This window comes from Gavia stellata, chromosome 7 (genome assembly GCF_030936135.1).
Source record: "Gavia stellata isolate bGavSte3 chromosome 7, bGavSte3.hap2, whole genome shotgun sequence".
Classification (NCBI taxonomy): domain Eukaryota; kingdom Metazoa; phylum Chordata; class Aves; order Gaviiformes; family Gaviidae; genus Gavia; species Gavia stellata.
In genome coordinates this window covers 41,681,654-41,708,500 of record NC_082600.1, presented here as the reverse complement: position 1 = coordinate 41,708,500, position 26,847 = coordinate 41,681,654, and the positions used below count along the sequence as shown (strand labels likewise).

The 26,847-nt window shown below is 39.5% G+C and overlaps 1 protein-coding gene across 1 annotated transcript in view; it reads left to right on the top strand.

Annotated features, from left to right (window-relative positions):
- Nucleotides 1-26,847, top strand: part of STARD9 (StAR related lipid transfer domain containing 9) — a 106,808-nt gene that overhangs the window by 75,863 nt on the left and 4,098 nt on the right. Inside the window, 10 exon segments of the mRNA XM_059819917.1 lie at nt 2,850-3,040; nt 8,023-8,506; nt 9,371-20,629; nt 21,454-21,651; nt 22,447-22,630; nt 23,946-24,092; nt 24,725-24,830; nt 25,397-25,539; nt 26,198-26,262; nt 26,351-26,556. Coding sequence (XP_059675900.1) covers nt 2,850-3,040; nt 8,023-8,506; nt 9,371-20,629; nt 21,454-21,651; nt 22,447-22,630; nt 23,946-24,092; nt 24,725-24,830; nt 25,397-25,539; nt 26,198-26,262; nt 26,351-26,556 — 12,983 coding nt within the window.

Genomic DNA, 26,847 nt, shown 5'->3' with positions numbered 1-26,847 from the left:
GCTGTAAACAGATGTTACCTAACCACCTCTGTGAGCATTGTGAGGTCTTTGGATTGAAATGTTGTTTCATAAACTTAAATGTTCCAGGTTTCAATTTGTAAACAGTTTGAACTCTGATAGGTTGGTTTTATGGAAAGGATGGCTGAGAGCTAAAAGTCATGGTTAGGAAGAATATGACACATTTTGCAAGAGGAATTTTATTTTATCTAGTTTTAGTAAACAGTTGCAGAACAAGAATTCATTGTCTACTGATTTACTATCATGCTTTGCTTTTCAGCCTTATTGGCAACGATTTACTCAGTTTCCTCAATCTCATAGAGAATGGTGCTAATAATGATAAATGAATAGAAGTCAGCTCTTCTGATACTTGACTTTCTGGTATTTGATAATGTTAATGGATCCTCATCACTCCTCTTGGATGAATGTACTTTGCTTCTTTCACATGTGTCTCAGACTAAGTGACTTGCCCAAGGTCATGCAATTGTCCAGTAACAAATTTAGACTCATGTTTTTCAACTTTCATACCACCATAGGAATCAGAGCTTTTATATGTCTGTTAGCAAAACAGGTTAAAGACTACCCCATTGTCAGAGTATGCGCAGAGACTTAACACGTGCAATTGCTATTAAGGTCTATTAGTTTTAATGTATCAGCAAGAAGAGGCTTCAGGTGACATCAGGGCTCTGTTAGGTTTAGTGCATAGGCATCCAGAGGCAGTCCTTGCAGCCTAAGTACGTGAAAGCACAGAAATGATATAACTGCTCCAAAATCAGAGGGGTTTTGTCTCAGATCAGTACTTTAACCTCCAGATTGTATGGCTGCTCCATTACATTTCCCTTAGAAAATATGGAAGATAACCTGGAAGCTGCATTCAGGGAAAGCCTCCCTCAGAGTTATCATTAAAACCATGGGAGCTTTTCCTAAACGAGATCCTTCAGATTTCATACCATGTTTGAAAAGTGATTCTTCTTTAGTTACCTAGTCTAGCTTTAACCTCTGAGTTTGTCCTCCAGTAATTGGTGGCATTACAAATACCTGAACAGCTGGAGATTTGCAATGGCCATATGAGCATTTAGTGCTGCAGTGAAGTGTCAATTCAAACCTGCTTCAGCTGAATGAGAAATGAGGCATACCACTCCTATTTCCTGGGGATCAATTAAAGTTTATCTGAGAGGAAAAAATTACAAATCACAGATTGTTGGCATCTTTGTAGTCAAGCCAAGGACAAAGAGATCTTGGAGCTGCCTGTTCTTATAATTTGTTCCTGTGGGTCCCAAACAGACACAAACCTTTTAGCAGATGACAGTAGCAAAGTTTTTACTCTGACTGTTTGCACCATGCCAGACAATTGAACAGATGTTCCTTTTCAGTTATTCTCACCAGCATTACATTTACATAAACATTAAAAACAAACTAGGTTCTGTTTTCCTCAGGTGAGCGAAAGAGTCACAGTAATATTGTAAATTATTGAGAATCTTTAGGCTTCTAATTAGTGAGGATTTCCCACTGCTTCTTAAGAAAGTGAAATGTATGTTTCATGTAAAGGTTCTCCAGAAGATTTGTGGACTTTGGCTGCTTAATTGTTTCATCTGTTTTGTCTGCTAATCTAGCACACAGAATCAAAGTTTTTGCTGTAGAAATGGTTGCTTTGAACACAGGCTTACAGTTCTAAATAGAGATGTCAAATTAATTCCTATGTAGCAGAGGTCAATTGGTCTTTTCATACAGGTGACCTTGTATTGGTAATGATTTTACAAACATGATGTTCCCAAAGCATTCCCTTTGAAATTATATTTTTGTTTTCTTTTGACCTTCAGGGACTCTCTAGAGTTTTGATACCTTTGCTCTCTTTAAAAGTATAATAAATACATCATTATAATAAATACCTCATTGGCTTCATTAGTAAAATATATTAAAAAATTATTTTCAAGACTTAAAGATTTAATTTTCTGAGGTTACATATAATAATACGGTGTTTAGAAATGAAACAACAGGCAAAGATCATGTATCACCTTTATATATAATATAACTTTAACATTAAGAATTTCTGATGATAATGTGTGGACAGGTAGAATATATATTCCTTTCAGAGGGTTAGTGTATTTTGACTATTATAATGGATCATGCTAAGAATAGATACTATTTTGATTGTTACTCTGTGTGTGCGCACGTGTAAAATTTTGGCACATGGTCAGGAGCCAAACATCTTGGAGGGGACTGTAAGGCTTTTTTTCACAGGTTAGTCACTTTTCTGATCACAATTCTGCTCCAAATATAGAAGCAGTAACCTAATATAGTTGTTGCATCCAACAGAGAATTGGATGATCAAGTTCTTTCCTTGGTACTGCCAGCGACTGTCAGTGTAATCTCAACAATGTCTGTAACCCTTTCTAAGTTGGAGATTTTTGATCTGAAAACCGAGAAGAATGTTTGTCATTTCTGTAAAGCACTTCGAAGTACTTAGATGACAAATATCCTATATTTTATAAATTTTATGACGTATAAACAACCCCCCTCCGCAATTTCATTTTTGGAAAATCTAGAGCAAAATGAAAAGTGACAATATTTTAAAAATTCTTTTTGCTATGATCTTTCTGGTGATGGAATTTTCTACTTCACCGTGAGAGCTTACATTTTTGCTGGCATTTATGATACTTACAGGATTGTAGCCTGCTGTGACATGCATATACACAGCTACTTTACCATCACAAGTTTTTGTCATAATGCACCCTTATTGAACGAAACAATGTATTGAATGTTGTCTGTCTTTCTTTAGTAAGATGACTTCTTTTATTACAAATGTTTGGTATTTGTTTCTGGTTTAAATGCACTGTCAACATTTCTAACAGCAGAGAAATAGATGCTGTGCATGAAGAGTACAAGCAGAAGCTGAGAGACCAGGAAGCTTTCCACAGGAAACAAATTCAACGGCAGCAGCTCTATGTTGAGGATTTAAAGCAGCAGATCCTGAGAGGACAGATCAAAGCAGAGCAGGAACTAGAAAAGGACCAAGCGCTAATAAACCAGCAGATCCAAGAAAGTGGGTACCTGCCTCTTCCCCTCTCTCACTTCCATTACTGCATTCTTTCATCCTCTTGATGTTTTTGTCCTAGTTATGCTTTATGTTATGGGTGGAACTTTTATTACAGCGTATTACTAGTTTTCTCTTATAATTGCCTTTCCCTTGAGAACAGTTATTAAGCTGTGATTAATAGGACTAAAGGGCCTCCTTCACAGTGCACCAGCAGCACTGTTTAATTAGCTCTGCAGGTCATTGCTGGGAGAGACAGCACCAGCATGCTACTCCCCTGTGGCACTGAGTCTCTTGTCTCCTAAGCTGCTCCCTGTCCTGCCTCCCTGCAGGGGAGTATCTGCTCTGCTCCTATCTGTAGTGCAACTCTGCCATGTTGCAACATAAACAGAGTCTGCTATTGTGTTTTAAGTTTTTCTTGTGATATACCTGTGCTTCATCCAATGAGTTGTTCTGGGAGATTGAAATTGAGATGACTGTGGTAGTTCCTACCATAAGCTTTCAGGGGAAACTGCCCTAACAATAGGATGCGATAGGAACCAAGCAGCACTTCCAAGACAGCGACATGTGTCGGTTGAGGTACTCTCTTTATGCATTTCATTGATGATGTCACCTGCAACAATATAGGCCATTTTCACATGCTTTTAATGAATTTTACTCTGTCCTGGTTTAACCCCAGATGGCAATTAAGCACCACACAGCCACTCGCTCACTCCCCCCTGGTGGGATGAGGGAGAGAATTGGAGAAAAAGTAAAACTCATGGTTTGAGATAAAAACAGTTTAATAGGACAGAAAAGGAAGAAAGTAGTAGTAGTAATAATAATAATAATGATAATAAATAAATAATAATAATAATAATAATAATAGAAGGATATACAGAGCAAGTAATGCACAATGCAGTTGCTCACCACCTGCTGACTGATGCCCAGCCAGTTCCCAAGCAGCAGCCCCACCCCCTGTTTTCTGTTCAGCATGACATCATATGGTATGGAATATCCCTTTGGCCAGTTTGGGTCAGCTGTCCCGGCTGTGTCCCCTTCCCAGCTTCTTGTACACCTGGCAGGGCAGTGTGAGAAGCTGAAAAGTCCTTGACTTAGTGTAAGCACTGCTTAGTAACAACTAAAACATTAGTGTGTTATCAACATTATTCTCATCCTAAATCTGAAACACAGTACTATACCACCTACTAGGAAGAAAATAAACTCCATCCCAACTGAAACCAGGATACACTCATTAGGAAAAATAGGGCCATGGCATAAGACCACGGCTCAAACTGAATTTTCTGTGGTTGCTATGTGAGTTTTAAACAATGAAAACAAAGAAAGCACATCTGTGAGAAGTAGGTGGGACACTGAAGTTCAGAGCTAAAATCCCAGCCCCAGTTAAGGGAAAGAGAGTTTCACTGGCTTTTATATAGTCAATATTTCCACACATCCCCACCCTTCTATAGTATGAAGAAAAATGTATGAACATATTCTGTGGTAGAAACTGAAGAGCGACAAATTAAGATTAAAAATAAGATGCGGGTTTTATTTACCCTAAAGATGATTAATTAGTGGTGTTGCATTCTCCACTGCTGAATTTGTTTTAAACCAAAACTGGATTAGAAAAAGAGAGGCGTGCTTTGGTTCAAATAGGAGTTATTTCTCGGAATTTCTACGGTGTTATGCAAGAGTACTAAAGGCTAGATCAGTGATCAGATTTTGAATGGCAAATAGCTATGTTAGAAGGTGAAGCCACAGCATGTTTGGAGATGTACTTTTTAGTGTCAGTGGCTTCTGGCCCCCAGAGGTGCTGCTTTGCATGCAGGCAGACGTACTCAGCAAGGTGTCTTGGTGGGGTTGGGCTGCCCCTTAATGAGTTTATTGACTGATGTGGGAACATTTTAAACCTTGAGATGTTTTTGACCACTGAAATTGGGTGGTTATAGTGTTCTCTAGTTTGTCTTCTAATGAATGATTTGATCCAGGTTTCTTGATAAGCAAAGTATGCCTGTTACAAAGGCACCATTCCCACTTGGCAAAACCTGCTGTTGGTTCCTGGAAGAAGAAAACTTCTGTGAATTTTTGGAAGCTTCTCCGACCCAAACTTATGCAGTCTGCTATCTTTTAATTATGTCAGCCACAATGAAGAGATTAAAAGGAAATTGTGGTGATGGGATGTAGCAGAAATGGACTTAAGTGATGTAGACAGTACAGAGAACCAGGAGAGTTCTCCCACAATATCTTTATTTTGTGGCTCTGTAGACTAGTTCTCTGCTTCCATCTAGTTCTGCTGTTTTCGCTGTGTTCGCATGAAGCTTAGCCAGGCAGGTAGTTTTTGCCAGCCAAATACAATTCTTCACTTGGCAACCCACCAAAGTTTTCCACCTTTTTTGCACCCTCTGTGTCTTAGCTCCTGCAGAGTCAAGTTTGTGAGCAGAGATTAATTAGCATCTTAGAGCTTGCAGCTCTGTTGCAGGGAAACTTATCTGCCAGATATTCTGCTTGCTGGAAACATGCTAAAGAGGACATAAAAGAGTTGAGAAAAAAGTTTGTATGTGAAAGTTAAAAATGTTATTAAGAAAAATAAACTAAAATAATGACTAAAATGCTTCCCTTTTATCCATAGAGTAACCATAGAGTTAGAATTCCTACTTCTGTGCATGTGCTGTGTGCAGAGCTGCCAACATAAACAGGACAGGACACTCACTGTGGGTAGGGCTCACTAATGAAGTATGTTTAACAAGATCAGTAGTCACCAAGCAAGTGATGCTGACAATGCCTATGCACTGATGTTTTCTTACATTAGGAAAACTTCCACAGCCCAAAATTCCTCTCTTGCAGTTCAGCTGTGCAGAGCTGTGGGTAGCCCTTCTTCATCACATCAGACTTAAATTTACCTCTTAACTCCTAACTCCCTGAATAAGCAACAAAAGGTTGCTTATTCAGTAAAGGACTGCAGATTGAAGGTAAGCCCAGCCAAAAAAATGTTGCTGCTAGTAAGACTGAGTGCTTTGAGAAGCTTTGGTCCTTTTAGAAATGCTCTACTTGTCAAGGAACCTTGCCTGTGATTTTTACATTGCTTTTTCAGCTAAGGGTATTTTTTTGTTTGCTTTGTGCAGCTGAATATGTATATTTTTGTAGCAGCATGAAAATGAACAAACTCTGCTTTGTTAAGAGAACATGTCCAAGCCATCAGACAGTCTGGTAGTGGTGATCTCAATAATCCCCTCTTTTGATTGTTACAGTTCATCATAGCTCAGATTGAAGCCAGTGCACTCCAAAAAACCTCTAAGCACATCCCCTGCATGGAATAAAGTAGTCTTGCATCCAGGTTTAAAAACAAATCAACCTTGTGTTCTGTGTTCTTTACTACTTTCACATTGACTGCAAAGATCAGGTTCTGAATATTTAAAGAAGATTAGGTGTGTAAGCAGAGGTAGCATATTTTATTATCAAATTAGGTTAATCAGTTGGTTTGTGAGCATACTTAGCATTTATGAAATATGGGGGGGACATTAACAAAAGCAGAGAATCTCTCTTTGTGGAGTAGAGTGGTGATTTTATGAAAAACATGCATTGGGTGGTGGTATGAGCTTGTCTTTTTTGAATTATATTCATCCTGATAGCTAAAGGTTGTGTTGGCTTCACCTGTGTTCTTGTCATGAGAGTATTTGATTTATTTCAAGTACATTACATGCTAAAGTGCTCATGTACAAGATATGCGGGCTCCCATCAGGCTGTTTCGGCAAATGCTTGTTGGAGCAGCTGTAGTTGCAACAGATAGTAAATTTGTGGTTGTTGCTCTACCTCACCCAGGTGCCACACAGGGTTTGTGTTGCTTGGGAAGTTTCCATCTGATGGGTTTAGAGAGGCTGGCAGAACTGTCTGGCAGGTATCGATACGGTGCCTTCCTTGTAGCCTTCAACCCCCTTTGAAGGTTGCATGCCCATCCACAGGACAGGTAGCTGGCAGCTGCCCCCGCAAATGAGGCACATCCCAACTGGGGTGTAGAGAGGTCTAGCCTTCAGGCTTACTGAACTTGCCACCAATAAAGACAAGCACAAAAATTGCCATTTCCTGTGCTAAACAAAGTTCCTTAGCATGACTCTGGGCTCCCTTGTTTTCAGCATGCCTAGGTAAGTGCGAGAAAACAGTTTGCAGGTGGTTTTTGTTGGGTCAGTTAACTTAAGGAGGAAAGGATAAAAGCAAAAAGCACAAAGAGAAATGTTTGTTTTAGAATAGTTGTGAAACACTCAAATGCTGTGATGAGAAGTCAGCAACATTTTAAGATTGCAGAAGTGCTTATTTTTACACTCAAAATGTAGGAATTTATTAGCCAAAGGCTCATTAGTGTGTGCATGAAATTCTGTTTGCTGCGTTAACACAGAGGCTGTGTTTAGCTCTGTACAACTACCTCTTCTAGTTCCCTTGTTAACTCTGCTCTCAGTGTACACACATTCATTCCCTAAGTAACACATACAAAGTTTAACATGTGACTTCAGAATAACTAAAGCAGAAGTAGTAGCATATTTCATAGCAAAAAACTAATGAAGTCATACTTCACTACTGTGAATATATAACCTATGACTGAAAAGCGCACAGAATTGAACTCAGGCCTTTTAATGATTCTACTCTATTTTAACAACAAAATTGAGGTGATGTTAGAGTCTCATCTCTGAGAAATTGAAATGTGTTCTACTGTTCTACTTTTTGCTTGCAAACAAGGTCTTAGCCACCAGTCTCCTTAGCTGTATCAGCCAAGCCCCTACTTATATCTTGCAGTTGTTACCCAAGTCCTTATCCCAATGGAGAGGCTTTTGGTTATCAGTAAAGTGCGGCAATGATACATTTTTCTCTAAATGGTTTGTCAAGACTCTGCTGTACATGCATAGAAATTCTGTTCTCCAGTGAGCTCTCAATGCTGATGAAGTTAAGAAACAAGATAGTAATCAACAATATTTTTTCTATGATTTTTTACTTTTTTTCAATCATTGTTTTGTTTACAGACCAGCAGTGGCTTATAAACGAGAATAAACGACTGGCTGCTCTTCAGCAACAGCAGAGGGAGTTTGCAGTGCAAACAGAGTCTACGCTGTATGCAGAGGCTGAGGTGCAGAGTACCATTGGGCTGGAAATCTGCCCTTCCCTGCTACAGCGGAACAAGAAGAGACTGGTGCAGCTGGAGCTCTTGCGAAGATATTCCTTAAAAAAGGCAGAGAGAAACATAAGACGGAAGAAGGTCAAATTCCAGCTGGAAAGGATAGTCAAGAAGCAGAAGTTATTGGAAGCCAAGCAAAACCTAGAGCAGCTGGAAGCTAGCTGCTCAGTCAATGAAGAGTGTGTGAAACAATCCCAAGTCCTAAATGAAAATACTGCTGTACGGTCCTCTTCAGATCACCAGTTGCAAAAGAGAAGGAAGTCATTGGGTTCGAGTTCCTTGCAGCACAAGCAGCATTCATTCTGTAGCCCCCATCTGCCCCAGGTACCCAGGTGAGTTAACATCTGCCAATTCCTCTGCACTTTCAAAAGTAATTTAAATTCCAGGTATTTTCAGTGGCTACCTGTAATCCAGAATGCCTTTCAATGTATTGAAACAACCCCCAAACTTGCAATACCAGTGAACTTACTATATTATATGTCACAATGTCCTTTTTCCTAGGATCTGTACAGTGTATTCCCTGCTTAGCTCATGACCTGGTCTTTCTCACTGTTTGTTACATTCCTCTCTCAAGCCTTTCTGCACTTTTTACCTCTTCATGAATGCTTTCCAGACCTGGCTTAACTCTTGTTCTTACCTTGTTCAAACTGTTTGTAAATACTAATTTCTGCATCATTTTATCTTGATTAGGGTCAAACTCTTCTTTCAGAATATTTGTATCGTTGGGATGATTCTGGATTGGACTTTTAAGTTGGACAGCCTTTCTCAAGCTAAATAAATATCTCTCTGCAATGCTAAAAAGTTGGGGTGCTAGGGTGTCTATCACAGCGTAGTCCTGGAGGCAGGAAATAGCTAAACTCTGCTAAGTGGATTTCTGTGACTTAGAACCATCCTTTATTTTTAACTAACATTTGCAGCTACTTGAGCCTACAGAGACTAAATACCAAGCTATACCACACAGCATCAAGCTATTGCTTTGCATTGCAGAACATATTTCAGGATATCTAGGGGACTGTATGGTTACTGACAGAATTTATTTTTTTTTTAATTCTCTGCTAGAATTTGCTTTTGAAAGGCATTAAGATTGTTGCTTCGTGTAGTGCTACTCTTAACTACAAGGCATTACTGACATGGAAGCGTTGTTAAGTACATTTTTCAAGCAAGGATTGGGCTTTATTTCTTCTTTAATTCCACAGCTGTTTGTTGAAGTGGGAGACTGTCTCAAAGTTATCTACCTCACCAAATTTTGATCAATGCTGTAAAGGCAGCACAACGGGGAGGTTTTCATCTGTAGAATATCTTTACAGAAGAGGTAAAGACATTTCTGGAAGTGATGACCTTAATGATGAAAAAGGGATCTCCTTTTCAGTCCAGAGGCAGCTAACTGAAAAACAAAAAACATCTTCATTTGGAAACAAAAAAGGAGCAGAAAAAGACTCTAATGGTTCAGCTATCATGGCTTATATCAATAAAAATGATCAAAAAATTGAAAAGTTGGATGACAACCCAGGGCAAGCTGGATCTCAAAATCGGACCTCTAAAGGCTCCTCTCCTGACCTTTTTAAGCAGAAAGATGAGCCTGAAACTTTTATTACAGGGACAAGAATGACAAAAGCAAAGGTGCTAGGAGATTTAAGTCAGCCTGCAAGTAGCAATCTAGAACAAAATAGAGCTCAGGTATCCAATAAAAAGACTAGAATGGATATCAATGGAAAAGGCTGCAGGTCTTCTCCAGAAAACTTTCCTAAAGAAATGAAGAAAACAGTGTATGGAAACCCACCATCAGCACATCTAAACCAAACAGCCAAGAACTGGAGGAGAGAGCCAAACTCAGCCTTGCCAAGTCATGAGAAATCATCAGTGGAACAGCAAGAGTTTCTGATGGTGGCAACATCAGTAGGAAATCTCAGTAAGATGAACACACAGGCACCACTCTCTTACGTTGAAAAAAAGTGGCACAGTGCTGAGATGTTAAGTGCTGGAGTGTCCAAAACAGCCACAGATGTGCTGGGGAACTGGCAAGAGGATGATGAAAATGAGATTTCTGATACTGACAGTTCCTATTCTGTAGATTCTCTCTCTTGTGCTTATGGAAAAGCTTTCACAGAGAAACTAAAACAAGAAGATTTTGACAGAAATAAATGTCTTGCCAACCCAGAAGATTCTGAGAGTGATGACAGTCAAATGTCACAAGACTCTCTGGTAGAAAAGGAAAATAAAGCCAAAAAGCAAAATAAAAGCCGATTTCACAAGTCAAAGGTTCACCACGACGCAGCTAAGCTTTACAAAAGCAGAACTGATCACCATATTTCATCTTTGGTGACATACGCATCTCGTAGGAGATTGGGAAAGCCTGAAAGAAGCTTTTCTCTGGACAGCTTAGCTGATGGAGAAGAGATGCCAGCAGAAGATCCGGTAGAAGAATCCAAATCTGATTCATCTGATGAAGTACCAGCAGAGATTTTTTGGAAGTTACAAACTCCTACATCACCAACTATACAGACTGAGGAAGACCATGAGTCCAAGACCTGTGACAGAGATACAGAAGGGACAAATTATGATCTGAAGCTGAGCAGTTCCTTTTATTTGGACACTAAACTACAGCCTGCTTCCAGTAATGCTTGCAAGCAGTTGCTGAAGGGGACAAAAGTCTCTTTTGTAGAACAAGAAAGGTCTCTTGATAGAAGACTGTATTACGCAAGTGGAAATCCTTTGCTTACTACTGATGCTTGGTCTTCCTATGACTCAAAGGTTGACATCAGCAGTCCCAGAATAACAGCACCTTCTTCCCATGAAAATTTGGAATTTCAAGAAGCTCATCTGTGCTCTTTGAGCAAACCAGAGCTTTGGCTGAAGAAAGATGATCTAAAGCAGTCAGCTGCTGAAGTTTCTTTTGTTTCCGGCTCTAAGCAGATACACAGAATTACTCATTTATCACATCGTATAAACGAAATAAACACAGTTTTCTCCTCTGACACATCAGAATTACCTTTACCTGAAACAACATCTGCAAGCAGAGTTTCTGAGAGTGGATCATTAAATAAAATTCTTAAGGAATGGACGAACTCTAATGAAAATTCTTCCTTGGAATCGCAAGATATAATGTCCTCATTTGTTAGCTCCATAGGACCAACCTCCTCTTTTGTTCCTATTTCAGCAAAGCATGATTATTATGAACATTCAAGGTCAAATCATCCTGAACAAGAACAACTGAACAAATTGTCTACTTATAGGTCTACCACTGAATGCACACAAACATTCAGCTGTTTGGGAAGCGCCTCCACTGCCGACTGCTTGTCATTGGTATCTAGGAAAGAGGAGGATTCTCTCCCCACAATTCATCCAAACCTGCCAAAAGATCACAGTCTAAAAAACCCACGTTTTATTTCTGTGTTGCCTGTGCACATTTTGGAGCAGAGAAATGTCTGTGTAGATGCAGATTTAGAAGATGATTCCTTCAGAACTTTTGAAAAAGATGACCTTGATGATGACTACAATAACTTGATGACAAAATCGAGTGTAACACATTCAGGCAGCGGAAGTGCATCTGTCAGTGCACCTGCTGCTGAATCTTCTACAGGACTTGCTCATAATATGGCCTCAACACAGACATCTGCAGTAAAACGAGTCCAATTTGGAAACCATGGGCAGCTTTTTCCAAGAAGGGAGATACCAAGATGTTGTGATGAAGGTTTCTTTCTCAGTGACCTAACAAATAAGAACTGTTCTCTAGTAAGCAGTTACGAGCTTCAGACATTGGCTGGACAAGGAGCAGAATCAGCTGTTACAGTAGGTGTCCTCAGATCCGGGGAGAGTAATTTGGAAACAATGCAAGAAACGGATTGTGGACAAATACCTGCAGAAGAAGTAACAACAGAGACAGATTTTTCCTCACAGAAGACATCATACCGATGTAACCCTTTAGTTGTCGCTCACAGTGCAAGTTACGACCAATCTGCAACACCAATGGAGATGTCTCAAAAAGAGATTATCTGTATGGAAACAAGCACAGATAGCTTGGCAGAGATTGTGCCAGAGGTGCCTTCCTTCAGAGACAATGAAGAATACGAACCAAAGGATGAAGACTTGTCTTCACTGAATCATTATGAATTCAAAAGCAAACCTGTTTCAAAAAACTATTCCCATGAATGTGCTCTAGCAGACAGTCGGGAAAGTTGCTTATCCCCACAAATTTCAGAAAATTCTACATTACGCACTGATAATACAAGAGAAGAAAGCGGTGAAAGCAAAGAACACAATGTCTTGAATTCTCAGGCTGTAGTTCAGAAAGAATTTTCATCCAAATTTGAAAACTTAGCAGTAAATGAAGTAAGTTATCTCATAGTGAATGTAAATGGGAAAGACACAGAGTCCTTTCCTGCTGCTATTTGTGAGAATACAAACGATTTTCTCCCAGAATCCAATTCAAGCATATTTTACCAAGCTTCAACAAAAGCTGATCTTTTTCAAAGTGCATCTGAGACTGAAAATTACGATAAACTATTGGAGCATGTCACAATAGTGAAAGGAGATTGTGATGTTACATCTAATCTTACTGTGGAAGTCAGTGCCACAGAAAGTTGTTCTGATGTACATTCTGGCTGTCTTTGCACAATATGCTCCTCAAAATCAACAGGGCAGAAAAACAGTATGAATAAGACGAGGGACATTTCTGTGGAATTTGATGCAACCATTCTATTGGAAACAGAAACACAGAACAAATGTTTACTTGAATCAAGAGAAGTGGAAGAAGTCTTTTTTGAAAGTGATTGCCCAGAGGATATCCTGCTTGTTGAAGATGATGTAAACTCAGAGTCGGTAAGAGTATTTGAACACAACACAAATCCATCAGCTACTGTTTCTCAAGAGGAGAGTCCGTATATAAATAAAGAATCCAAGTTTTTAAGAAACCTAGAAACCGATCCAGAAGAAACTATGGTTCCTCATCAGAATACAAAAGCAAACACTGATGAAGAAATAACAAAATTAATCAATAGTGTAGTCAACTTAGAAAAAAATACATTGGAAGATAAATCCAGACAGATTGAAAGTTTGCCTGACTACCCAGTAGCAAAAGTCCAAAGTGTAACTGAAGACAGGAGTGGAGAGGATTTTAAAGGCATTAGTCTATCTCAGAATCCAAAGAAACCTATTGGTACTGTAGCTTGTGAAGTTCAGTGCGAGTTTTATACAAATCTGTGCCTGACACATGAAGAGGCGGAGAAAGATGAACTGCAGGTAGCCAGCACCGGGGTAGAACACACTCAGGAACCAAAAGCACTCGTGCATTCTGGCAGTGCACTGGAAACAAGCAGCTTTTGCCAAAAAGAAAAAAGCAAGAAAATAGAAATAGGTATTTATCCACCAGAGTTTTCTGTTGCTCCCAAAAACACTCCTTCAGCTGTGTGTTCCTGCACAACAGATATTACTCAGAATACTTCAGGCTTCCTTGATACTTGTGAAGGGTTTTTACAGATGAACAGAACAATAGAAAATGTGTTTAATACAGAGGATGTAGCTGCAACAGTACTAATCACAAGTAGGCAAGGAAATATTTTAGCAAAACCTGAAAATGAAGGACAAGTAAATTCTAGCAATTTAATTGAACATTCTGTACCAAACTGTTTGCCCCAGGAAGACAAGCTTAATGAATGTGAAGTGACTGGAAGTGAAGAACAAATTATCATGACAAACACTGAGGGGCTGATTATTACGAGGCAAGAAGTCATTCGCACAGATGAAAATGTTTTATTTACTGAAGAGTCTCCAGCTCTACATCAGATGTATTGTGACAGAGATGACAAAGAGGAAATTTTAAATCAGTTTAAGATCCCTGAAAAATACCTGACAGCTTCAGGACTAGAACAGAATATACTGTTAGAAGATGATTCAAGATACCATGATCCTACTGAAATGAGTGAGGATGATGGCTCAGTGGACTCTGTTACAGACAGAAGAAATGCATTCATGAAAGATACTGATGCATATGAATATTCAGTTGATGATAGTACTGGTATTGACCAACACAGAATTGAACAAGAATTTAAAAGTCTCCACATTAAAGAGGACAGCCATACGTACATGAGTTGCTCTGTGCAGTATCCTGAGCACGGCACTTCAGAAAACTTGAATGTAAGTATTGTTAGAAAAAGACCTAATATTTGTGAATTGGATCCAGTAGGCTCCAGAGCTGAGGAGGAGAAAGTGCATTTGATGAATCTAGAACAAATGGCCAAAACAGACAAAGAAAAGCAGATGTTTTTAGAAAAAACAGAGGAGGTAGAACTGGTCATTTTCCAAAACCTGAATGAACTATCCCCTGAAAACAAAGACAGCTGCCAAATGACACATGATGACAGCAGATTAAATGAAATCTTAAGAGAAAGCCAGTGGGTGTCTACCAGCTTTTCTAGAAATAATGAAGATAACAGCAAGCAACAAAATTCACCAGCAACACTGAAGTCTACTGAAAAAACCCAAGAACATTCACTTAAAGACTCCCCATGCCAGTCTGTAAATCACCTTTTATATCTTGGAGTAAGTGATGATTCCCATCTTGTTCAAGATGCTCCCACTGCATTGAAAGGACATACAAAACTATCTAATAGCAGTGTTGGAACTGGAGCTGTTCTGCCTTACTATGAAACATTAATGGAGAGTGAGGTCTGTGTTGGTATGCCTGTTACAGTCAACAAAATGGAAGAAGACAAATATCTTTATGATAAAATTCAAAGTAAGAATGTAGCTTTCCTGCAAACCAGGACCACACAGGACAGGCAGGAGGAAGAATCCTTTGTGTATAACAGTGCACCTGATTATGCTGTATCTGGGCAAGCTGTGAATGAGAAGAGCAGCTCTTCCACTCCCTACTCAGCTGGTCCTGAGTCTAAAACTGTTTCACTTCAGCAAGGGAGTGAAGGAAACTCATTTTTCTTGGAAAAATTAGATTCTTCTGAAGATATAATTCAGGATGTTAACAATGCTCATGAAGAACACAGTGTGGATTTAATGGTTAATGAACTATCAAAAGACTGTCTTAATTCCATAGAAGACACAGCTCAAGAGGAAAAGGGTACCATTGTGCCTGATTCACTGCTCTTGGATAATTCAAATCTGCTTTCTTCTTCAGAGAAAGAAGTGATAGAAGATATTGGGCAGGTGGAAATGCATTCTTTACTAGAAATCTCTTCTCAAAAAATGTTTCACAATATTAATACAACTCAGAAAGTACGTTGCTCAGGGAGTTTCTCACAGCATGATGAGAAGGGGAAATCTTCAAGCACAAGCTATACTACAACAAACAGTAAAAATGAAAATGCAAAGTTTCCTGGTGTAGCTGGATATCAGCATGAGCCCAGAGAAAATCAGGGACACAGGACTTCTGAAGAGTGCTGTGTAGACCAACTGGACACCACTGTTTCTGAGAATGCTTCAACCCCTTCAGAAGGCCTGAACAAGTCTCCATGGGACAATCCACATTATAGTATAGAGTTTCTAAATTATAATAGGAACTTGGGCACTTCTGAACATTCTCCTGGTCTCCTGAATCATCCAACATCATCTGCAAATGTTTTGATTGCCAGCAATGGAGACAAAGGTAAAAATGATGCTATTCTCTCTGAAGAGACAAAATACTTTGAAAGTGAATCAACTGATTTAAGTGTATCTGTAACTTTTCCTGTTGTTTCTCAAAAAGGAGAAGAAAGGAAGAATAATTCTGCAGTTGCAGAGGCCACATATGCTCAGAATAATAAACTCCCTGAAAAAGTTGCGGGAACAGATCAAAAGGAGAAAATAATTCAAGGTTCTTTCCAGAATTGCAATGACATAAAAGAAAATAAAATTCATGAGTACTCAGAACACTATAGTAACACTTCTAGGGTGACTGTACCAGAATCGGGCTCGCTTACTTTTCAGAGCCGAGGACAGACTGGCAATAAAGAATTGAAGTCTTTTCCATCCTACTTTGGAGAAGATAGTCCAACTGATGCACCATTTCAAAGCTCCAAGAACTTCAGTGCTTTTGACACTTCTTGTTTACGTGGTGACTCAAAATCTCTAATATTTAGTCAGCTTGAGGACTCGGTTCAAGACACTTTTTTGACTGAGCACATGTCCTCCGGTTCTGCAGATGTGCGCTCTGCAAAAGAAGGAGATTTTCCCCAAGCGTTTGCAAGTGTCAATCACCCATCCTTAACACCATTTTCAGAATCTTCTTTAACTGCAGATACAGGCCATGGTGAGACTGGCATATATGATATTTCACATACAAGTATATTGAAACATTCTCCATTTGCTGTTTTGCAAATACAAGACACTCAGTCTGATAAGGCTGTGGTATTCGATGAGCCAATATGTGCTTCAGGAAGTATTTTACTTTCTCTTGCAAAAGAAAACAGGCATTGTCCAGTATCAGACACAGACTCTACTTCATATAAAAATTCTGCTGTAGATGGGGAACCTGTATATGGAAGTCATTGTAAAAAATTTGACAATGATATAAAAGTTGATCAGCACCACTGGGGTAAAGTTCCACCACAAGAAGCTTGCACAGAACACGTAGAGAAAGTACTAGGTGATAATGATTCTCTTTCATTACCGTCATTACCTTTTTGGGATACTGGAAGGGCAATTGCTGTTAAAGAGGGACAAATGAGAAAAATACTTAAGAGAAATGAGGAAGAACTGCAATCAAATACTGAGGCTGAACATTTTGCAGTAAAGACAGAGCAGAGAAAAACATTAAATAGACAACCTGTTGAAAAGCAAACTAATGTATCCTTAAATTCTGCAAATGAATTAATAGGCTTAGAAGTTACAGTGTTGAAAAATCTGTATCCAGGAGATGTTGATGTGGATCCTGAACACAACTGCAATTCATTTAGTCCAACATATCCCACATACAACAGAAGCACTGATCCCAGACAACTGTATCACACTGTCTTGGGTTTTGAAAAAAAATCTGCAGATCTGCAAGATAATTGTCAGTATGTGCCTACAGGTGAACAGATAGAACAGGTGCCAGATAGAACAAATACAGATGGTAGAAAAGAGACTTTACTTTGCAAAACCAATACAGGTTCAAGCGTTGATAGCCCTGCTGATGGTGCTGAGACAGACAATTGCTCAACAACGGGAGACGCTATAATGAGGAATAAGACTCTGAAATCAGAAAGACTAAAGTTTTCTGTAATGAATAATGAAAGTACCTCTGTAACATTTTTGCCAGAAAACCATGATTTGCCTCCTCAAGAATCCAAATTGGTGCAATTCAGGAGCAAAAGATCATATTCTACTACACGGAATACAAAGAGCTGTAAACAAAGTGAACAGAGACCTTATTTACAAAGTCACAGACTATCAGCCCCAGCTATTGCTGTCTTCTCTGATATAGAATATACTTTGGAAGCTTCATCTAAGGTAGATCCTTTGTTATATTCTGCATCTAAATCACTACAAGATTTAAATATGAGTGTAGAGCCTCCATCACCAACTGAAGATGATCTTCATGGAACTGAAAGATTTTCAAAGCAGGAATCAAAGAACTTTCTACAGGTTAAATCTAAACCCACATTTCAGCAAAGAACGGCACAAACTAATAAGCTTGCAAACTGTGATCCCAAAAATCTACAAAATTTTGCAGCAAGAACTCAAAGCATCCAGTCTTTAAAAGACTGTACTACTCAATCTCCATCATCCTTACTGCACACAGCTCACAGTTCTGTGGGTGCAGAAGCAAATGTCCATTCAAAGAGTAGTTCTGTAGCTCAGTGTAGTGAAGGGAAAGTTAAAGATGCTGGATACCAGCCAGAAATAGATGTATTTTTGCAAGACAATAAAGATACAATGCATTTTAGTTCAAGTGATATCAATCCATATATTCATCCATGGCAACAAGATGGATCATGCAAGATTGGCTGGAAACAGTATGTTTTTGGAAGTGCAAGTGATGTCTCTTGCAATCAAATTCCTTTAAACCTGGAAAATCGTAAAGTTATGAGATGTTCTAGTGTAGACAATGGACTGAATTCGCAAAATTCTCCGTTTCATTCTCATCTCAGTTCATATGCTACAGCAAAAGTTTTATCGAGCACTTTAAGTAGCATTGAAGGTCTTCAAGGATGGGACAATGTCAGACAAGGTTTTCAATCTGCGTGCTCAAGTGACAGTACCAAGCAGTATAGTAACGTATCCAGTGAGACATTGGAAACTAATCCAGAAAATAACACTGCTGAATTTGAGAATCCTTCTGCACAACCTGGTAACTCTTCAATGCAGGTTGATGAAATTGTACTATTATATCCTTCTGAGTCTGAAAGGTCTTCCAAAAAACTACCAGCAATTACATGTGAGCAGGGAACACAAACAGGAACTACAGGAAGGTATAAAAGGCACAGAAGACATCAGAGAAGCTATACGGATGTTTCCACAAGAAAGCAGGAAACAAACAGAGAGTTATTTCGTCAACCTTCTTCTTGGACAAGCATGCAGAACCTGTCCATGCATCTGTCACAGCTTCTTCAGAACACTTCTGAGCTGTTGGGAAACCTCTCCCAACAGAGTATTATAGATAATGAGCAGCATGCCAAAATCAACCGAAGAGCAACTGAAGAGGCTGTAAAGGCTACTACATCAGATAGCTGCACTCAGACTACAGCAGATGTAGGCACTCAAACTGAGATTTTGGAAGAACCTCAAAGCAAACATGAAGAAAAACAAGTGGAGAAAAAAGTGGAAAATGAATTGAGGGCAGCTCAGGCAGTAAATGTTGATTGGAAAGGAATAGGTGTAGATGTAGTAGGTAAGATTCCCGAAAGCAAAGAAGAAACACTCTCTCTTGAAGAAAGAACACAAGAACGAACAGGGATGAGACATTTGGGCAATCCTGACTTCCATGACAGTCTTGACAGCATTTTGGAAGACTCCTTTATGCGTCTGCCTCTCTTACCCAGAAGCTCAACTCCTACCTTAGATATTCAAAAAACGTCATTAAATGCACAGCAGAATGGTACTTTTGCTAGTACCAGAGTTTCATCTGTCGCATCATCTTCGCTGAGTTCAGGGCAAGATGGTTCTTCATGCACTGTAGTTAGCAGCCCTACTAATAGCACCTCTCAATCTCCAGCATCTTACGCTCAGGATAAAAGAAGTGTCAATGAACTAGAGGTTCCAGCAGAAAGAAAATTTTGTTACAAAAACACCCTGCTAGTCGATAGGGCCTCTTCCCCTATTCTTACTCTTAGTGCTAGTCCCAGCAGCCTGACTGCTTTTAGCAAGTCTGTCTGCCCTATTAAGGAACCTCTTGGATATTCCAGTGGTGCTTCAAGTCCCCTTCACAACCAGCGAAAGCAGAGGGCAGGTCCATGGTCCAGCATGCAACCTCATGTGGACAATTTTTCACAGACAGAAACAGACAGTGAATCGAGCGCTTCTAGAGACAACAAGGGCATAAGAAAGAAATCCGGAAGTTTCTCAGATACGAAAGCAGCCAAAGAGCTTTTAGGGCAGGATGGTTCAAAAGGCTTGAAACAACAACATAGACTCATGGTTGACACCCACGCTACCTTTTGTGCAAAACGACTGTATCACTCTAGTAGCATGTTGGAGGTGTCAGGCCACAGGGAATTTTTAACAGGTGATCTCAGAGACCACAGTCCCCTGGCACATTCGCTTCGTTGTATGTATGTCACAAGGGGAGGAAGAGGTTCTTCAGCTGGAATCGGACACGAAAAATATGTTGATAATTTTGATACTGCTTTGATTCGTAACTACTCATCTCCAAATGCTGACTTACTTTTTAATCAAAAAATTAGTGCCACTTGTTCAAGTAAGACAAATGCTGGTGCATCCTCAGAACCTCTGGTAGAAGCGTCTTCTCTACAATTTCACGATTTCTTCTGGAAAAATGAAAACAGCTGCCCTCCCCTGCTCTCTGATGTGAGCGATGTGCAGACTTCCTTCCAAGACTATAATACAGATTCTGTCACTGAAAGTGAATGTGACACTGAAATTCCTCTCAACAAAACTACTGCTTTTGCAAAGCCTTACAGGCCTCGGAGCTACAGTCTCCGTGACTTACCCATACACAATAAATTTAGCAACTGGTGTGGTGTTAAGGGCAGCCCTCCTCCTTCACTACTCAGCTCAAGTGGCAGTGTGACCGATTTACCAAGTCAGGCAGAAAAGAAACCTAGAAGCACACAAGCAACAGAAATGGAAGGGAAATCCCAGCTTTGTGACAGCAGGAACAGAGAGATCGAGAGACTTCAGCAAGAACGCGCTCAGATCATGTCTGGCATTCACCTGGATCTGCACCAGCATCCCCTCACTGTGGAACTGACCGAAGCGAAGCTCAATTACGGCATTGGGGAAACAGACGCCCTGCTGAGGGTCCTTCAGACCGGGACTGCAGATGACCTGCTGGCAATTCCAGTGAAGCAGCAACTTTATGAAAGGTAAATTACTTAAAGTAGTGCTCTATTAAATATTTTGAATACACTTCATGTACACTTCATGCAGCATAAATAACCTTTAGTAATGAGCACTTAATCACTTAGTCACACTGAGTGAACTATATGTGAAGAGATATAGTGTTAAGCTTATTTTACATACAGTTGAGTAATGCATTTAAGACAAAATTTTGGGGTTACTTCAAGAAAATAGGGAAAAGTATAAGATTTGGTGTAATCCAAATCTAGTGTCGCCCCACTCCTAAAATTTCTAGCAGCTGTGAGAGTGATCATGCATATATATTCCTGGTGATCATGGAAATATATTTCATTGATTTATTGCAAGGTAAAAATAATTGATACCTCCTATTTATGTGAATATTGTATTCATGCTTCTGTGAATAAATGCTGCTGTATGAATATGCAAAAACAAATTTTAAAAACCCATAAATATACAAAATAAATAATGAAAAAATCAAGATCCTAGATTCTTGCAATTGGTTTATAGAACTCAGTTTAGGAAGCTGTTGTTACTAAAAAAATTTAGGTGTAGTTACATTAGTCTCTGTCCTCAATTTGCCTCTCAGCCATTACAAGCAGTAACCAAGACCCTCTTATGCATTTCCTACTGTTATAAAAGCAGTCGAGTTTAGAATTTCTGCATCATCTGTCAGCACATGGCCAAAGGGGTATTTGCAAGGGGAGTGTATGGTATTAGATTCCTATAAATTTTACGTTACGAAGCTACCTAATATTTAAGTATTTTAAAAAATCAGAAAATGTAACTTTGCAGGGTGCATATTGTCACTGTAATCATGTTTCCCTGACAGACACATGAGGACTATTGAAACTCTGAGGAAGGAAAGAGAAAAAAGGCTGCAAAGATACCAAAGAAGCCGAAGTCTGAGTCCTCAAAAGCATTTGAGTCTGTTGCAGACGCTGGATGCAAGTCAGAGGGATCTGGATCTCCCCAGCAGACGCCGAGAATATCTGCAACAACTGAGAAGAGATGTGGTGGAAAATACCAGGTAGGGCATTAGAAACGTCTCTTTTGGCCTGGTGAAGATTACCAGTGTTCACAATGGGTGCACATGAATGGTTCTTACTGACATCCGAGACTTCTGTGGCAGAAGAATTCTTCTCAAGGCAGAAGTGTTAAACTTTGGGATAGAAAGTGTTTTCAGGAAAAACGTGTGCCTGATTTTATAAAACGTTCATTAAAATCTTCTGTCTAGTTTATTTCAGTCCATAACAAGCCTCTAATTTATTTTATGTGTATAATGTATGGGGACAGCCAGGTATTCCATCTTGACTCATTATAGACCAATCTGTCTTCCTGCTTCTTCACTAATTTAAAAGCCACATGAAATAGTTAAGTTTCATGTTAAATATCGAAGAAGTTCTGCAACCCTTCACCATTTAGAATTTGAGTTTCTCATCCCCCACCATATGCCCCAAATGACTTCTGCTTCCTTTGCGGTAGGTCAGGAGACAGTTATTTTCCCAACACAATTATCTTGCATGTGATATGCCAAAGCAGTAACCTTAGATCATATGGACAGCTGACTTAGAAACCAGTGCAATCGCTGGAGTAATCTCAGTGGTAAACTGGACTTGCAATCTGAACAATTTCCAAGGTTAATGTCCATGCAGCCTTTAGTGAGCAAAGAGAAACTTTTTGGAGGCTAATGTGGTGGTTTTTAATTGCTTTTCTGGCAAATTTTCCTGTTCCGTGTTGAAAGATGATTTTCTCATGGTATTTTGTCAGATGACCCGATTTCAAGTAATTATGTGTGTTTTCCCCGACTTACCTATCCTTACAGACTTCAAGCACCAAAAAGAAGAAGCATTCAGCATCCTTCAGACATTGAACTGTTGCTCCGAGACTACCAGAGGGCCCGAGAGGAAACCAAAACTGAAATTGCACGAGCTAGGGACAAACTTCGGGAGAGAGCTGAGCAAGAAAAAAGGCGTATACGGGAGCAAATATTTTCTCAGTTACAGAAGGTGAGCATTACAGAGGAAACTGTTGCGTATTATTCACATCAATGCATTTTTTTAAAAGAAACTTTTCCATGGCTGAGTAATTCTCCTGTTTGATACACATCAGCGTAGAAAAACCAAATAATTAAATGCAAATTGATGCTTAAAAAAATCTCAGTAATACTGGACTGATACTGTTCATGCTTCTGAACTACATCTTCCTGAAGCCACATTTTATGTACAAGAAAGTCCTGTTTTCTCACTGGGTTGACCTTATGCAGCCATCCTGTGGGGCATCTGCCCAGTCTATGGAAGAGTTTCATTAAGGTAAACTGAGTTTATTTCAGTATATACTTAAGCACAAAGGCCTTTACTCTTTTCTTTTTGCTGTTTCTCTTTTTAGATTGTACTCTGCATATGTATTTGTTCTGTACTTTTGTTTTTTTCTTCTGCACTTTGTTACCCATCTTGCACAGTCCAAGTGCGTGCATTTTAATCCCACATGCAAGGACGATACCTCGTTGGGATGTGTCTGTTCTGCCCAGTTTCTGACTGTACTTTTATGCAGTAACCTTTGTCACTGCCTGACAATGCAGCTTCAATCGTAGCTGCAGACCTCCTCTCCTTATACGTGTGTGTGCGGTGCAAAATGTGGTGAACACTCATTTCATTGCACTGCACCCTTTAAGGCACCTCAGATTCAGGCACCTCCACTGGATGACTGGATCTTACAACATCTGCTGCCATATTTTTCATGTGAAATGTAGACGTACTTCACCCGAGTTGGAAAACCAAACTTAAAACTGCCTTTGAAAGTATAAATAATCTTGAAGTTCTCAGTATTTTCTTATTATGTAATTTTTTATTTCATCTTCTGGGCTGGCATTGAGTAGTTGCATTGGTTAAAGTACAATCTTCAGTCTTTAACAACTATGTTTGACCAGCAAATTGAGTCAGGGGCTACTCGAGAGGTAGGCAAAGAGCAACAAATGGGACTGAGAAGAGACCTTTTTTTAAACTTTTTTTTCCCCTTAAAAACATACTAGCATTGGTTTGATAGCCTGGACTCTCGTATGTGAAGAGTAACAACAGCAGAAGCTGCATTTTCCCAGAATGCCGGGTGTTACAGGGTGATTTGCTCTGTGGCTTATATAATAGTCTTTCAAACGAGCCTGCTTATTTAATACTTTCTGTATGGCAACAGCTTTTGTCCTGTCAACACTCCTTAAAACAAATTGGACAACTTTAGGTTATTCCTCTTTCATCATTAATTTGACTAGCTGTTCTGCAAGATAAGTTTTGTGGTTTTTTGTTTCTAATACTGTGATACCTATTACAGGAAGAAGCCAGGCTGAAGACTCTTGCAAGTACAAGCACTTTATGTACAGACTCCAGCCTCAGCCTCTCCTCTGGCCCAACATCTGGTTACAACAGCAGTAATACTGCTACATACACTGCAAGTAACCTCAGCAGCCAGGAAGGACAGGTGAGAAACAACTGGCCTGAGACTGATGTCTCCTGACGCTTCAACAATGAGATAATGTAGGAACAGAAACCTTTTTTGGGATGGTTCATATTGTGTCACAGCTATCAAGCAGGACAAGTTTGTGGCACTAGTACACAGTGGGGTGACATGGGGTGGAGGGAGCATTACCATGTAATTGCAAAGGACAGCGACACTTTGATTTTTGAGTGGGTGGGTTTTTTTAAGCTCATAGGTAAAAACCAGATAGTGTTACTATTGTTAGTAATGCGACTAGCTGTCAAATGTTTTAGAAACCACAAGCCTTTCCTTGTGATAAACCAGAAGCTGATCTTCTCAGTGTGCCTCCTTCAATGATGCATACATTGACTTAAGAGTTTGTGTGTGTGAACATGAACTTTCCTGAAGTTACTTTTTGGAGTATGCACCTGTGCTAGCTCCTCATGCTTGGTTTGCTAACTTTCCTGAGTCAAGGTATCATTTCATAACCAGGAGAAAGGCAAAGGAGTTACCTTATGATAAAGAGAAGTCTCCAACCTTGTAAGGCAGATTTGCTACAACTATTCCACTTGCTGTGTAACATAATTTATTTTTCCAAAAGCTCCCACTCCCACTTCTGCTCTTTCTTAAATCAGGTTTCTTCTGGAAATGCTTTGCTTTCAAGAGATACACGAGGTCGTACAGCTGTTAGAAATAGTCAGCTTTATGTGTTAGAACAACTACAGAAGGATTCCACATTTGGTAAGTAAAACATACATCTACTTATGTTTGAGTTGTATCCCAAAGCCTAATGATATTTGTCATCTATGTAAATCAAAATCTAATTTGATTCTAGCTATTTTGAGGATGTCACTACCATTACATGACTTCAGAAAAATACTGTCAACCAGTTGCCTCCTTAGAATTTCTTCAAAAAGTCTTTTGATGTGGTAACAAAAAAGTACAGTGTTCTGAGAGGATATGAGGATAATGCTTTGAATCAATCAAGGTGGGGGGGGAGGCTAAAGCTGCAACAAGTATAGGATTGTACATGTATGTTCTTATTTTTATCCTCAGGACTGATGTTGCCTATTCTTCTTTATGTTATTTTATTAGCTTGTATGTGGTAATAACCGTTAAACTTGAGTAACACAAGATGTAACTGCAGTGCAATTACCAATACACAGGTTGTCTAGAACAAGAGATGTTATCAGTCCTTCATCAGGATCGGGTGGATTGGGTGCTTCAGTGGAGGGTTTAAGTCCCTACAACTGCAGAATAGTGGTGGGTTTCATTTTTAGTTTTACGACTTTTTTTTCTTCCTGCAGAAGGCAGCAGAATTCAGCCACCCCCTCCTTCTAGTAGCATCAGTTGTAGGTTCACTCATGGATTAACTATTTCCGTCAGCTCCTCTTCAACAGAAGGATACCAAGATTTATCCAAACATATCTTGGCTAATGCTACCACTGAGGTAAGTAAATAAGCAGAGTTTTCACTTATTCCTATACCTCCTGCTGGAGGTTGTACCAAAAATGAGTGGGACAAGCCTTGTTGTTCAACACTGCTGCTAGTTACCTATTTGTCAGTTACAGAGGGACACACTGAGCCATTTTATTGACAGGGGAAAGTGAGGCAGGTGGCAGCAGCGGTGTTCGGAAGAGACTGTGGCATGTTAGCTGAAGTGTTTGAGTGAAGCTGGTGAAACTGCTGAAGTGTGCAAGAACTCCTACAGTGCAGGTTTTATATATCTGTTTATGACAAGATGCGAGTGCGTAGTTAGAAGGAAAGCATACCAACTTTGTATTTCAGGTAGAATCACTTCAACATCATTTGCAGATATGTGCTCCCCCATCTCCTGTTTTCTCACAATAGTTTAGGCTAGTATACAGGCTTAGGCTTGTGTATATGTGTGTATATATATCTCTCTCTCCTTCTTCAGCAGAGACTATGACAGGCAAGTCAGGCTGGCTGTTAATACTCCCTAAGGATTACTAGCACTGTAAAACTATTTGTGGTAAAGCCAGCTTAGTAGTTTGAGTAGAAGATAGTGTAGCAGCATGGAAAAGCTGAACACAATTTATAGTTTATACAACTTTTTCTTACCTGTACATTTGTCATTGTTTTCTAAGGTAATGGCAGCATGCTCTCATAACCTGAGGAATCTCTACACATGCCAAGCAGCAGCTGGTTGGAAGTAAGTTTATGGCAGGTCTTTGTAATGGGAGGCCTTTTTATGTATTTGGCCTTCTTGTGTGCAAGTACCTTTCATTTGTCTTTGACAGATATCAATGTACAGAAAAAGAGGTGCTGGTTTACTACAAAGTCTTCCCTTCAGCAACAAGGCACGGGTTTCTGGGAGCAGGAGTGATAGAAAGACCTCTTCCCTATGTGTGGGGACTAGTGAGAGATCCTGGCAAAAGGCACCTGTATGACAGAACTATCAACACAGCTCGAATACACAAGAAGGTAACCAGCCATATTCAGCTGGGTGAGTATCAACACTGACTGGCCACTGTTACCTCAGCTCAGGTTGTCGGCCACGAAGAAAGTTAGAGGCATCTTATTTTATTTATTTCTTCAGGTTTGAATAAACAATTTCATTATTTAATATGGGAACTTCAGTTTGTCAAGACTTTTCCAAAGTAAGGATAATATTAAACACATCTTGCTGCAGCAGTGTAGCTAGAGACAGTGGTTTGAAAGTAAAAATAAATCTCGGGTGGCTTGAAAAAAGCATCTTAATGACACATTATAGCATATGAACTAGAGCTCTGCTCTG